General features: G+C 37.0%; 1 protein-coding gene across 1 annotated transcript; it reads left to right on the top strand.

The window, feature by feature from the left end:
- The first annotated feature begins 8624 nt into the window (after window positions 1-8624).
- Window positions 8625-14025, top strand: PTP4A2 (protein tyrosine phosphatase 4A2). The gene is given in 5 exon segments (XM_033080663.1): window positions 8625-8797; window positions 10763-10855; window positions 12757-12778; window positions 12781-12886; window positions 13947-14025. Coding segments are annotated over 5 exon segments (396 nt in total). The 5' UTR covers window positions 8625-8701.
- Window positions 14026-14730: the final 705 nt, after the last annotated feature.

The following is a 14730-nucleotide window of genomic DNA, read 5'->3' as shown; positions in this document are numbered from 1 at the left end:
CAGGGCTGCAGGAGTCTGAAATCTCCTTTTTCAGCCTCTCCACTGGGGTCACTTATTATTGTAGCAGTGATGTTTGTAGGTTGTGGATTTTGGGAGGGGAAAAGACATTTTCAGTGACTCCTGCACTGGGTGCTGTTGGTGCATCTGGGTTCCTTTGACAGCTGAAAATTCAGAGCAGCTCTGTGTAAATATTGGAAATCAGCCCCAATTCCCAGCCCCAATTCTTGTTCTTTTTGAGGCTGGGAGCTGCAGCAACCTGGCACCTCCTAAACAAGAATTATTCAGAATTTAGAGTGGTGTGGGATCATCTCCCAGCTCGTTTTGCTGATAGTGCAGGAGTCTGAAATCTCCTTTTTCAGCCTCTCCTCTGGGGTCACTTATTATTGTGGCAGTGATGTTTGTAGGTTGTGGATTTTGGGAGGGGAAAAGCCATTTTCAGTGACTCCTGCACTGGGTGCTGTTGGTGCCTCTGGGTTCCTTTGACAGCTGAAATTTTTTTTTGACCACAGCTCTGTGTAAATATTGGAAATCAGCCCCAATTCCCAGCTCCAATTCTTGTTCTTTTTGGGGCTGGGAGCTGCAGCAACCTGGCACCTCCTAAACAAGAATTCCAAAATCCCTTTAGAGTGTTATGGGATCTTCTCCCAGCTCGTTTTGCTGATAGTGCAGGAGTCTGAAATCTCCTTTTTCAACCTCTTCATGGGAGTCACTTATTGTAGCAGTGATGTTTGTGGATTTTGGGAGGAGAAAAGCCATTTTCAGTGACTCCTGCACTGGGTGCTGTTGGTGCCTTTGACAGCTGAGGATTTTTTTGACAACAACTCTGTGTAAATATTAAAAATCACCCCCAATTCTTGCTCTTTTTGAGGCTGAGAGCTTCAGCAACCTGGCACCTCCTAAACAAGAATTATTCAGAATTTAGGGTGGTGTGGGATCATCTCCAGCTCGTTTTGCTGATAGTGCAGGAGTCTGAAATCTCCTTTTTCAGCCTCTTCACTGGGATCACTTATTGTAGCAGTGATGTTTGTAGGTTGTGGATTTTGGGAGGGGAAAAGACATTTTCAGTGACTCCTGCACTGGGTGCTGTTGGTGCATCTGGGATCCTTTGACAGCTGAATTTTTTTTTGACAGCAGCTCTGTGTAAATATTGGAAATCAGCCCCAATTCCCAGCCCCAATTGTTGCTTTTTTGGGGGCTGGGAGCTGCAGCAACCTGGCACCTCCTAAATAAGAATTATTTAAAATTTAGAGTGGTGTGGGATCATCTACAGCTCCTTTTGCTGATAGTGCAGGAGTCTGAAATCTCCTTTTTCAAACCTTTCCACTGGGATCACTTACTGTAGCAGTGATGTTTGTGGATTTTGTGGATTTTGGGAGGAGAAAAGCCATTTTCAGTGACTCCTGCACTGGGTGCTGTTGGTGCATCTGGGTTCCTTTGACAGCTGAAAATTCAGAGCAGCTCTGTGTAAATATTGGAAATCAGCCCCAATTCCCAGCCCCAATTGTTGCTCTTTTTGGGGCTGGGAGCTGCAGCAACCTGGCACCTCCTAAATAAGAATTATTCAGAATTTAGAGTGGTGTGGGATCATCTACAGCTCGTTTTGCTGATAGTGCAGGAGTGTGAAATCTCCTTTTTCAGCCTCTCCATTGGGGATCACTTATTGTAGCAGTGATGTTTGTGGATTTTGGGAGCAGAAAAGCCAATTTCAGTGACTCCTGCACTGGGTGCTGTTGGTGCCTCTGGGTTCCTTTGACAGCTGAAATTTTTTTTGACAACAGCTCTGTGTAAATATTGGAAATCAGCCCCAATTGTTGCTTTTTTTGGGGGGGCTGAGAGCTTCAGCAACCTGGCACCTCCTAAACAAGAATTATTCAGAATTTAGAGTGGTGTGGGATCATCTACAGCTCGTTTTGCTGATAGTGCAGGAGTCTGAAATCTCCATTTTCAGCCTCTCCACTGGGGTCACTTATTATTGTAGCAGTGATGTTTGTAAGTTGTGTGTTTTGGGAGGAGAAAAGACATTTTCAGTGACTCCTGCACTGGGTGCTGTTGGTGCATCTGGCTTCCTTTGACAGCTGAAAATTCAGAGCAACTCTGTGCAAATATTGGAAATCAGCCCCAATTCCCAGCCCCAAATGTTGCTTTTTTTGGGGCTGAGAGCTGCAGCAACCTGGCACCTCCTAAACAAGAATTATTCAGAATTTAGAGTGGTGTGGGATCATCTACAGCTCATTTTGCTGATAGTGCAGGAGTCTGAAATCTCCTTTTTCAGCCTCTCCTCTGGGATCAGTTCCTCGCAGCTCTTTGTTGCCCCTCTCTCCCCAGCTCCTCTCTTTGCTGTGCTGAACAATCGGGACTTTGTGGCCGGGCAGTGACATTTGTGACATTTATCAGTCAGCCCCAGGCTCAGCTGTCAGCCTTTAACTCCTCAGCTCCAAAGGCAGAGCTGCAGACTGGAGCTGGGGAAATGAGTGACTCAGCTCTGCAGCTCCTGCTTTTTCTGGGCCGTTTTTGAAGTTCCTTTCAAGTCCTTGATGGGGTTTGGGTTTGATTTTTGGGCTGCAGGTGTGAGGATGTTTAGGCTGAGGCCTTGTTTTTAAAGCCCAGCTTAGACAAGTCTGGTTTTTAGGAAAGGCTTCTTGATGTTACTGACAAATTTCTGAAAGTAATTTTTGATTTCACTTCAATATAGTTCTGTGGTTTAAACAGCATTGTAGCTCAAATTTTAATTTATTTTTTTATTCCTTAGCAGAGCCTTTTGCTTTCAACTTCAAACACTTCCAGCAGCTTCAACTTCAAACACTTTCAGCAACTTTCAACTTTTTGGGACTGGAATGCAAAACCATTCCTTTAAAAACTTAAGTGATGGGTGGGGAAGGTTTTTTTTTTTTCATTTTTAATAATCCCAGTGTCAGAACATCATTTTAACAGGGAAGATCATAATCCTGAAATAATTATCACAGTCTCCAGCTGCTTCCAGGATGATTTTTCTCATCCATTCATGATTTTTTTTCATCCATTCCATCTTTGTGAGCTTTGCCTGTCCCCCCCAGCAGGTGACAATTGTCACAATTGTCACCATTTCCTGACGTGTCACTCGATTCTTTCACACTCTGGGTTTTTTTTTTTTTTTTTTGTTGTTGCTGATCCCTTATCTGCTGCGAGAGGAAACGAGTGAGTCACCCCCAGAGCTTGTCAGCGAACTGGGAGGGACTGGGAGGGACTGGGAGGGACTGGGAGGGACTGGGAAGGAGCCCGCGGGGGTGGATGGGGTGGAACAGTGAAATTTTTTTTGACCTCACCCCTCTCTGGGCACGTGTCAGTCTGAAAAGGTTTCCAAGGAATTCATTTCCTTCTTCAATTCCTTCCAGGGCTTTTCCTCCCTGTGCTAGAAGTTGTTTTTTTTTTTAATATATCAATTTTTGAGGTTCTGGCTGATTTGTGTTTTGAGTTTTCAGGCTCGTTTTGGAGTTTTGTGACTTCTTTCACTTGGGAAATGTTCATTTTGGTGGTGCAGGGATGGAGAGGGGAATTTTCAGGAAGGGGAAGTAAAACCTGGCATGGGCTGGAAAAACCCCAAACCCTGCTGGAAATTTGGTGGGATCCAGTTTTAGTGGTGATTTCACTGTGGAGATTTTATAGAAGAGGAAAATCCAGCAGCTCAGGGATTCAGGAATTCTCCCTGGGATTTATAGGAGAGGGAAATCCAGCAGCTCATGGATTCTCTCTGGGATTTATAGAGCAGGAAAATCCAGCAGCTCAGGGATGCTCCCTGGGATTTAGGGAACAGGAAAATCCAGCAGCTCAGGGATTTTAGCTCAGGGATTCTCCTGGGATTTAGGGAACAGGAAAATCCAGCAGCTCAGGGATACTCCCTGGGATTTAGGGAACACGAAAATCCAGCAGCTCAGGGATTCTCCCTGGGAAGCAGAACCAGTCTGGGATTGCCCGGGGATCCTTGGAATCCCGAGTGAATCCGCAGGGAGTGCTGAGCACGCCCCGGGGCGCTGGAAAGGGGATCCCGGTGACCTTTGCAGGGATTGCTCTGCAGCTGCTGCTGGGGCTGGGGCTGGGGATTCCTCAGGGGGTCACTCCTGGTTTTATTGAATTCCTCAGGGGGTCACTCCTGGTTTTATTTAAACCCTTTGGGAATTCCTCAGGGAGTCACTCCTGGTTTTATTTAAACCCTTTGGGAATTCCTCAGGGGGTCACTCCTGGTTTTATTTAAACCCTTTGGGAATTCCTCCTGGTTTTATTTAAATCCTCTGGGAATTCCTCAGGGGGTCACTCCTGGTTTTAAATCCTTTGGGAATTCCTCAGGGGGTCACTCCTGGCTTTATTTAAATCCTTTGGGAATTCCTCCTGGTTTTATTTAAATCCTCTGGGAATTCCTCTTGGCATCATTCCTGGTTTTAAATCCTTTGGGAATTCCTCATGGGGTAATTCCTGGTTTTATTTAAATCCTTTGGGAATTCCTCATGAGGTCATTCCTTGTTTCTCCTTGACCCTGGACTGGTTTTGGCTCAGTCCTGAGCTGCTGGAACTGGGAATTCCTCAGGGGGTCACTCCTGGTTTTATTTAAATCCTTTGGGAATTCCTCAAGCTGTCATTCCTGGTTTTATTTAAATCCTCTGGGAATTCCTCATGGGGTCACTCCTGGTTTTATTTAAATCCTCTGGGAATTCCTCACACTGTAATTCCTGGTTTTAATTCCTTTGGGAATTCCTCAGGGGGTCACTCCTGGTTTTATTTAAATCCTTTGAGAATTCCTCTTGGGGTCACTCCTGGTTTCTTGGGGTCACTCCTGGTTTTATTTAAATCTTCTGGGAATTCCTCATGCTGTCATTCCTGGTTTTATTTAAATCCTTTGGGAATTCCTCACAGTTTCATTCCTGGTTTTATTTAAACCCTCTGGGAATTCCTCACACTGTAATTCCTGGTTTTAATTCCTTCTTCTTGATTCTTCTTCTTGATTCATTTCCAGCTCTTTGTCCTGCTGTGTCTCTGCTTTTCTCCCTTGCCCAGCCTCTCTTTTATTTTTTTTTTTTTTTTATTTTCTCTCCATGCCTTATCTCATGTTCTAATTAAAAAATCTGAAAGTTAAAGGGCTGAAAAACGATTCCTTGTTTGCTGGTTACAATTTATTCTTATTTTGAAGTGCAAATTTAGTTGGTGACACAGAGAGAGAGGATTTAAAAATATTTACCTGGAAAAATCAGAAGTTGTAGACAATAAGTTTTAATTTTCTTAATTAAAAGCCTGATTTTGCTGTTTTAAATTTGATATCTGTCAGCAACACAAACTTATTTAAATTAATCTACATCAACTCCTTATCCTGCTGGAAATAAAGTTTTTTTTAGGCTTAAACACTGCTTTACATTTTTAATCACTCCTGAGCTAATTAAATTTTGGAGGAATTTCCCTATGGGGAAATGAAATATTGCACTGGGAAATCATTTATATAATTATTTTTAAAAGAATTGGGGTGAAATTCCCTCTTTGATTTGAAGATTATCCAAAATAATAAAATAAAATAATATAAATAAAATAATAAAATAAAATAATAAAATAATAAAATAATTTTAAAAAATAATAAAATAATTCTAGGTGAGGCTTTTCCAACCAAAAATCTGAAAAGAAGAAAATCTAAGAATGGAGATTCCCCTTTCTCCTCATTTGATAATTAAATTATTTATAAAAACATTTGTATTATTGTTAATTAAAGTTCCAATTGTGCTTTCACCTCTTAATTTCCTGTGATGTGAGAGAGTGAATTGACCTGGTTTTGCCATTAAATTATTTATAAAAACATTTCTGTTCTCCTTAATTAAATTCCAATTATGCTTGATTCTCTGTGATCTGTGGGAGTGAATTGATAAATGGGAAAAATTGTTCAGAGGGGATAAAATATCCCAGAATTGGAGCTGGGAATTTGTGGTGGAACCTCAGGTGGGGGCAAAAATATTTTCATTTTCCTCATTAATCTCATTAATCTCATTAATTTTATTAATCTCAATTTCATTAATCTCATTAATCTCATTTCTGGCACTGCAATAATTGCAATTTTTGGGTGATTTTTGGCTTTTTAATTGATTTAATTTTTAATTTTTTAATTAATGATCCTCATTATAGTACTGCAGATTTGTGGATTTTTATCTCCAGGTTGGGATTTTGTCCTTCTGATTTCAGAAAAAGAAACATCAGCAGTGATTCCTTAATTTCATTTAAATAAAACCCACAGGAAAATCACCTTGATAATTAAATATTTCAGTTCTGATTGGAGGATTAATTAAAAAATCTCCTTGATAATTAAATATTTCAGTTCTGATTGGAGGATTCATTAAAAAAACTCCTTGATAATTAAATATTTCAGTCCTGATTGGAGGATTCATTAAAAAAAACTCCTTGATAATTAAATATCTCAGTTCTGATTGGAGGATTAATTAAAAAATCTCCTTGATAATTAAATATTTCAGTCCTGATTGGAGGCTTCATTTAAAAAAAATACAACCAAAGAAAAAAAGAACTTTTCTCTATTCAACATTTCTGCTCAGGACTTTCAGGACTTTTATTAATTTATTATTTTTTTAATATTGATCTGATTTACCCCAATTCCTGGTGTTTTATTGGGGGATAATTGAGCACATTTCAATATTGTGCTCAGGGCTCTCAGGACTTGTATTAATTTGTGTTTTTTTTAGTGTTGATCTTAATTTGATTTTCTCTGGGTTGGGTCAGTGAGAACTTTACTCAATATTTCAGCTCAGGGCCCTCAGTACCTTTATCCATTCATTATTTTTTTAATATTGATTTGTTTTTCTCCAATTCCAGGAGTTTTGTTGGACAATATTTGGGGCACATTTCAATATTTGTGATCAGGGCTCTCAGTACCTTTATCCATTCATTATTCTTTTAATATTGATTTGTTTTTCTCCAATTCCAGAAGTTTTATTGTGTAATACTTGGGGAAAATTTCAATATTTCAGCTCAGGGCTCTCAGTCCCTTCACCCCCTCATTATTTATTTAACATGAATCTATTTTTTCCCAATTCCAGGTGTTTTATTGGAGAATATTTGGGGCACATTTCAATATTTGTGATCAGGGCTATCAGGACTTTTATCCATTAATTATTTTTTAAAATGATTCTGTTTTTCCCAATTCCTGGTGTTTTATTGGAGAATATTTGGGCACATTTCAATATTTCTGATCAGGGCTATCAGGACTTTACCCATTCATTTTTTAAAAAAAATTGATCTGTTTTTCTCCAATTCCAGGTGTTTTATTGGAGAATATTTGGGCACATTTCAATATTTGTGCTCAGGGCTCTCAGGACTTTTATATATTCATTATTTTTTTAATATTAATCTGTTTTTCCCCAATTCCTGGTGTTTTATTGGTGAATATTTGGGGCACATTTCAATATTTGTGATCAGGACTTTAAACATTCATTATTTTTTAAAATTAATCAGTTTTTTCTCCAATTCCAGAAATTTTATTGGAGGATTCTTGGGGCAAATTTCAATATTTGTGATCAGGGCTCTCAGTCCCTTTACCCATTCATTATTTTTTTAAATTAATCTGTTTTTTCTCCAATTCCAGGAGTTTTACTGTGTAATACTTGGGGAAAATTTCAATATTTCAGCTCAGGGCTCTCAGTACATTTATCCATTCATTATTTTTTAATATTGATCTGATTTCTTTCAATTCCAGGAGTTTTATTGGGGAATACTTGGGACCTATTTCAATATTTCAGCTCAGTCCCATTATTTATTTAACATTAATCTATTTTTTCCCAATTCCTGTTGTTTTATTGGGGGATTCTTGGGGAAAATTTCAATATTTCAGCTCAGTCCCTTTATTTATTTAACATGAATCTCTTTTTTCCCTCTCCAGGTGTTCTGGTGGAGGATATTTGGCACATTTATGGCGATTCTGAGCATCAGGGCAGAATTCTGCCAGGCCCAGCACAGCACCCTGGCTGCCAAGTGAGCTCAGGGCTCTCCCCAGAGTGCCTGAAGCCAGAATTCCACAACCCCCCTTTTTTAGTTTTATTTTTATTTTTTATTTTTATTTTTATTTTATTTTAATTTTGTTTTTTTGGCCTTCACCACTCCTGGAACTCAGCAGGCTCAGATTTATGGGACATCTCCTGACCTTAAAACAAAATAAAAATCAAAATAAAATCCAAGCAGCTCACCAGTGCCTCGATGTGGAACTGCCCTGCCTCACCTGCAGAGGGAATTTCAGGAGCCTGAAGGATTCCACCCCGCCAGAAATTCACAATTTAGAAGCAAATCTACATTTTCTAGAAAATCCCAAACCCAGCCAAGCCAGCTCTGCTCAATCCCAGCCATATTGGTGATTTTTTTTTCATGTTTGCTGCTGTGAAACCTTTCCAAGGTCATTGATTTATTTTTTTTTTCCCTTTTTATTTTGAATTTTTAATATAATTTTTTTCCTTTTTTTTTGAATTTTTTTTCCCCTTTTTATTGGTTTTTTTTCCCCCTTTTAATTGGGTTTTTTTTCCCTTTTTTATTAGTTTTTTTTTCCCTTTTTTATTAGTTTTTTTTTCCCTTTTTATTAGAATTTTTTTTCCTTTTTTATTAGAATTTTTTTCCTTTTTTTGTTTTTTTTTCCCCCTTCTTGTTTTTTGTTTTTTTTGGATTTTTTTTGGCCCCCCACATTTTTTTTTTTGCCATTATGAACCGTCCAGCCCCTGTGGAAATCACTTATGAGAATCTTCGTTTCCTGATCACTCACAACCCAACCAATGCAACCCTCAGCAAATTCATCGAGGTAAGGAGCCCAAAAATCCCAAATTTAATTTTTTTTTTCTTTATTATTCACATTTTCCTCACACTGTGAGAAGAGAATTCATTGTTTTTTTTCCTGAATTTCTTAGTTTGAATGAGCTTTAATAAATCCCAAAAAATCCCAAATTCCTGCCCAAAAATTTGCATTCCCACCTCACCTCAGGTGCTTTTTGTTACCTGAAATTTAATTTTTTTTTTTGTTTTTATTCACGTTTTCCTCACACTTTAAGAACAGAATTAATTGGATTTTTTCCTGAATTTCTTGCCTTGGATGAGCTTTAATAAATCAAAAAAAAAAATCCCAAATTCCTCAAAATTCCTGCCCAAAAATTTACATTCCCACCTCACCTCAGGTGCTCTTTGTTACCTGAAATTTAATTTATTATTCACATTTTCCTCACACTATGAGAACAGAATTAATTGATTTTTTTCCTGAATTTCTTAGTTTGAATGAGCTTTAATAAATCCCAAAAATCCCAAATTCCTGCCCAAAAATTTGCATTCCCTCCTCACCTCAGGTGCTCTTTGTTACCTGAAATTTAATTTTTACTTTTCTTTATTATTCACATTTTCCTCACACTATGAGAAGAGAATTAATTGGTTTTTTTTCCTGAATTTCTTGCCTTGGATGAGCTTTAAATTCCTCAAAATTCCTGCCCAAAAATTTACATTCCCACCTCACCTCAGGTGTTTTTTGTTACCTGAAATTTAATTTTAATTTTTCTTTATTATTCACATTTTCCTCACACTATGAGAACAGAATTCACTGTTGTTTTCGCTGAATTCTTACAAAATTATAATTTTTAATGCATATAATTTTTAAAATGTAATTGCAATTTTAAAAACATAATTTTGAAAATATAATTCCAATTAAAAATATATAGTTATAATTAAAAAAATATATATAATTATAATTTTCCCCCCTTGTAATTTTTCCTCACAGATTTTATTGTGAGAAATGTGAAATTTTTTATCTAATAAAATAAATTTCTCACTCCCCACTACTCAGATTTTTTAATTCTCAATTTTTTTTAATCTGATAAAATAAATTTTTCACTCCCCAATGCTCAGATTTTTTTTTTCCTTTTCAATTTTTTTTATCTAATAAAAATAAATTTGTCATTCCCCAATACTCAGATTTTTTTTAATTCTCATTTTTTTTAATAAATTTGTCACTCCCCAATACTCAGATTTTTTAATTCTCAATTTCTTTTAATCTGATAAAAATAAATTTCTCATTCCCCAATACTCAGATTTTTTTTAATTCTCAATTTTTTTATCTGATAAAAATAAATTTCTCATTCCCCAATGCTCAGGTGATTTTTTAATTCTCAATTTTTTTATCTGATAAAAATAAATTTCTCATTCCCCAATGCTCAGGTGATTTTTTAATTCTCAATTTTTTATCTGATAAAAATAAATTTCTCATTCCCCAATACTCAGATTTTTTTTTAATTCTCAATTTTTTATCTGATAAAAATAAATTTGTCATTCCCCAATGCTCAGATTTTTTAAAATTCTCAGTTATTTTTATCTGCTAAAAATAATTTCTCACTCCCCACCACTCAGATTTTTTTTCTTTCTCAATTTTTTATCTAATAAAAATAAATAAATATAAATAAATAAATTTCTCATTCCCCAATACCCAGATTTTTAAAAATTCTCATTTTTTTTAATCCGATAAAAATAAATTTCTCACTCCCCACCACTCAGATTTTTTTCTTTCTCAATTTTTATCTAATAAAAATAAATAAAAATAAATAAATAAATTTCTCACTCCCCAATACCCAGATTTTTTAAAATTCTCATTTTTTTAATCCGATAAAAACAAATTTCTCACTCCCCACTACTCAGATTTTTTTTTCTTCTCAATTTTTTTAATCTACTAAAAATATATATATTTTTTTTTTTTATTATTTTTAAAATTTCAATATTTTTTCTTCCCCAGGAGCTGAAGAAGTACGGGGTGACCACCCTGGTGCGAGTTTGTGACGCCACCTACGACCAGGCCCCCATCGAGAAGGAGGGAATCCAGGTCCTGGTGAGTCCAAAAAATCCCCAAAATTGGAATTTTTACCTCCAAATTGGCATTTTATCCCTGCAAATCCCTGGGATTTTTTTCATGTTCAAATTCATCATTTTTGGTGAGAAATTCAGTGATTTTGGGGATTTTTTTGGGGTATTTTATTTGGTTTTTTAGGATTTTTTGGGATTTTTTTAGGGATTTTTTTGTTTTTTGGGTTTTTTTGGGGTTTTTTTCAGGATTTTGTTGTGTTTTTTTAGGGATTATTTTGGTGCTCAGCCCTGTGCTTGAAACCTGGTGTGCCTTGATATTTTTCTTTTTTTTTGGATTTTTAAGGATTTTTTTTTTGGGTTTTTGGGGGTTTTTTGGGGTATTTTGTTGTGTTTTTTAAGGATTATTTTGGTCATGCCTGGTACTTGAAGCCTGGTGAGCTTTGGTGTTTTATTTTATTTTTTTAGTTTCTTTGGGGTTTTTTGGGAGTATTTTGTTTGGTTTTTTTAAGGATTTTTATGGTGATGTCCCCATTGAGAAGGAAGGAATCCAGGTCCTGGTGAGTCCAAAAAATCCCCCAAAAATTGGAATTTTTACCTCCAAATTGACATTTTTATCCCTGCAAATCCTGGGGATTTGTTCATGTTCAAATTCATTATTTTTAGTGAGAAATTCAGTGATTTTGGGGATTTTTTTGGGGCATTTTATTTGGTTTTTTAGGGATTTTTGGGATTTTTTTAGGGATTTTTTTTGGTTTTTTGGGGTTTTTTGGGGTTTTTTTCAGGTATTTTGTTGTGTTTTTTAGTGATTTTTTTTGGTGCTCAGCCCTGTACTTGAAGCCTGGTGTGCCTTGGTATTTTTCTTTTTTTTGGATTTTTTAAGGATTTTTTTTTTGGGGTTTCGGGTTTTTTTGGGGTATTTTGTTTGGTTTTTTAAGGATTATTTTGGTCATGCCTGGTGCTTGAAGCCTGGTGAGCTTTGGTGTTTTTCTTTTTTTTTTTTTTTGGATTTTTTAAAGATTTTTATTTTTTTGGGATTTTTTTGGGGTATTTTGTTTGGTTTTTTAGGGATTTTTATGGTCATGTCCCCATTGAGAAGGAAGGAATCCAGGTCCTGGTGAGTCCAAAAAATCCCCAAAAAATTGGAATTTTTGTCTCCAAATTGACATTTTTATCCTGCAAATCCTGGGGATTTGTTCATGTTCAAATTCATCATTTTTGGTGAGAAATTCAGTGAGTTTGGGGATTTTTTTGGGGTATTTTGTTTGGCTTTTTAGGGATATTTTTGGTCATGCCTGGTGCTTGAAGCCTGGTGTGCTTTGGTGTTTTTCTTTTTTTTAATTTATTTTTTAGGGTTTGTTTGTGTTTTTATTATATTTTTTGTGTTACAGATTTTGTGTTTTCATTACAGATTTTTGTGTTTTCATTACAGTTTTTTGTGTTTTTATTATATTTTTTGTGTTTTTATTATATTTTCCGTTTTAATTACAGTTTTTTTCTGTTTTTATTACTTTTATTGTGTTTTTATTACAGTTGTTTGTGCTTTTATTACAGTTTTTTCTGTTTTTATTACAATTTTTTCTGGTTTTATTACAGATTTTTGTGTTTTATTACAGTTTTTTGTGTTTCTATTACAGATTTTTGTGTTTTGTGTTTTTATTACATTTTTTTGTGTTTTTTACAGTTTTTTGTGTTTTATTACATTTTTATATTTTTATTACATTTTTATATTTTTAATTACATTTTTATGTTTTTTTATTACATTTTTATGTTTGTGTATTACATTTTAATGATTTTAAATTACATTTTTATGATTTTTTTAATTACATTTCAATATATTTTTATTCCATTTTGTTTCACTAACTCCATTTTCTCTCCCTGCTGATCCCATGACTGTAATTAATTAACTCATTCATTAATTCCCCCCAGGACTGGCCGTTCGACGACGGCGCGCGCCCCCCAGCCAGGTGGTGGAGGATTGGCTGAGCCTGCTCAGGGCCAAGTTCCGCGAGGAGCCCGGCAGCTGCGTGGCCGTGCACTGCGTGGCGGGGCTGGGCAGGTCAGGCCTAACTCAGAACCCTCCTCTAGGCCGGGCTTTGTGATTTAGTCTAGGATTTGTGCTTTAGTCCGGGCTTTGTGCTTTAGTCCGGGCTTTGTGCTTTAGTCCGGGCTTTGTGCTTTAGTCCGGGCTTTGTGCTTTAGTCCGGGCTTTGTGATTTAGTCTAGGATTTGTGCTTTAGTCTGGGTTTATTCTTTAGTCTGGGTTTATTCTTTAGTCCGGGCTTTGTGCTTTAGTCCGGCTTTATTCTTTAGTCTGATTTTATTCTTTATTCTGGGTTTTTTTCTTTAGTCCTGGCTTTGTTCTTTGGTCCTGGCTTTGTTCTTTAGTCCAGGGTTTATTCTTCAGTCCGGGCTTTGTGCTTTAGTCGGGATTTGTTCTTTGGTCCAGGGTTTGTTCTTTAGTCTGGGTTTATTCTGTAGTCCAGGCTTTATTCTTTAGCCAGGGTTTGTTCTTTAGTCCAGGGTTTATTTTTAGTCCAGGTTTTATTCTTCAGTCCGGGCTTTGTGCTTCAGTCCGGGCTTTGTGCTTCAGTCCGGGCTCTGTGCTTCAGTCCGGGCTTTGTGCTTCAGTCCGGGCTTTGTGCTTCAGTCCGGGCTTTGTGCTTCAGTCCAGGATTTGTTCTTTAGTCCAGGTTTTGTGCTTTAGTCCAGGTTTATTCTTTAGTCCGGGTTTATTCTGTAGTCCAGGCTTTATTCTTTAGTCCGGGTTTATTCTTCAGTCCGGAGTTTGTTCTTTAATCCAGGTTTAGTATTTAGTCCAGGGTTTATTCTTTAATCCAGGCTTTATTCTTTACTCTGGGTTTATTCTTTATTCTGGGTTTTTTTCTTTAGTCCGGGTTTATTCTTCAGTCCAGACTCTGTGCTTTAGTCCAGCTTTGTGCTTAAGTCCAGAATTTGTTCTTTAGTCCAGGTTTATTCTTTAGTCTGGGGTTTGTTCTTTAGTCTGGCTTTATTCTTTATTCATTATTTGTATGGATCACCCTTGTATTTTTATTTCTAGTATTTTAATTTTTTATTTATTTTATTTTTCATTTTCATTTATATTTTATTTTCTGCAGGGCTCCTGTTCTGGTGGCTCTGGCTCTCATTGAATGTGGGATGAAGTACGAGGACGCCGTGCAGTTCATAAGGCAGTGAGTGAAAATATTTATTTATTATTTATGGTGTGTCCTGGTGCAGTTTCCTCCCAAGCTCCAGGGATGATGTGCAAGGGTCTGGTTTTCCTCTGGGATCCAGTGGGAAAGGCTGCTCTGATGTTCCAAATCTCAGTTTTTATCTGGGTAGGAAATGTTTGGCTCCTCCCCTGGCTGGAGCAACTCCCAATGGGATGCAGTAATTTTATCAGTGCCACAGTGGGACTCAGTGGCCATGAGCAGAAAATGACTGGCTGGAGGAAGGATGGGTTGTGAAAGATAAAGAACACTGCCCCAGCTGGTTTATAAACCATGGCCATGAACAGGAGATATCCCATGAGATAAAGAACACTGCCCCAGCTGGTTTATAAACCATGGCCATGAACAGGAGATATCCCATGAGATAAAGAACACTGCCCCAGCTGGTTTTAACCCATAACCCATTAACAGGAGATGTCCCCACAGAGACAAGAGCGTTGTCCACTGGTTTTAGACACCTGGCCCATGGACAGGAGAGATCTCCTGGAGGGAGGATGGGCTGTGCAAAGATAAAGAACACTGCCCCAGCTGGTTTAACAGCTGCCCATGAACAGGAGATATCCCACAGAGATCAGGATCACTGCCCCAGCTGGTTTATAAAATCTGACCCATGAACAGGAGAGATCCCCTTTGGGAATAAAGACCATTGTCCCAGCTGGGTTAACAGCTG

Source organism: Catharus ustulatus, chromosome 26, assembly GCF_009819885.2.
Source record: "Catharus ustulatus isolate bCatUst1 chromosome 26, bCatUst1.pri.v2, whole genome shotgun sequence".
NCBI lineage: Eukaryota > Metazoa > Chordata > Aves > Passeriformes > Turdidae > Catharus > Catharus ustulatus.
The sequence above is the reverse complement of the archived record's forward strand: the minus strand, read 5'-3'. Positions and strand labels throughout refer to the sequence as shown.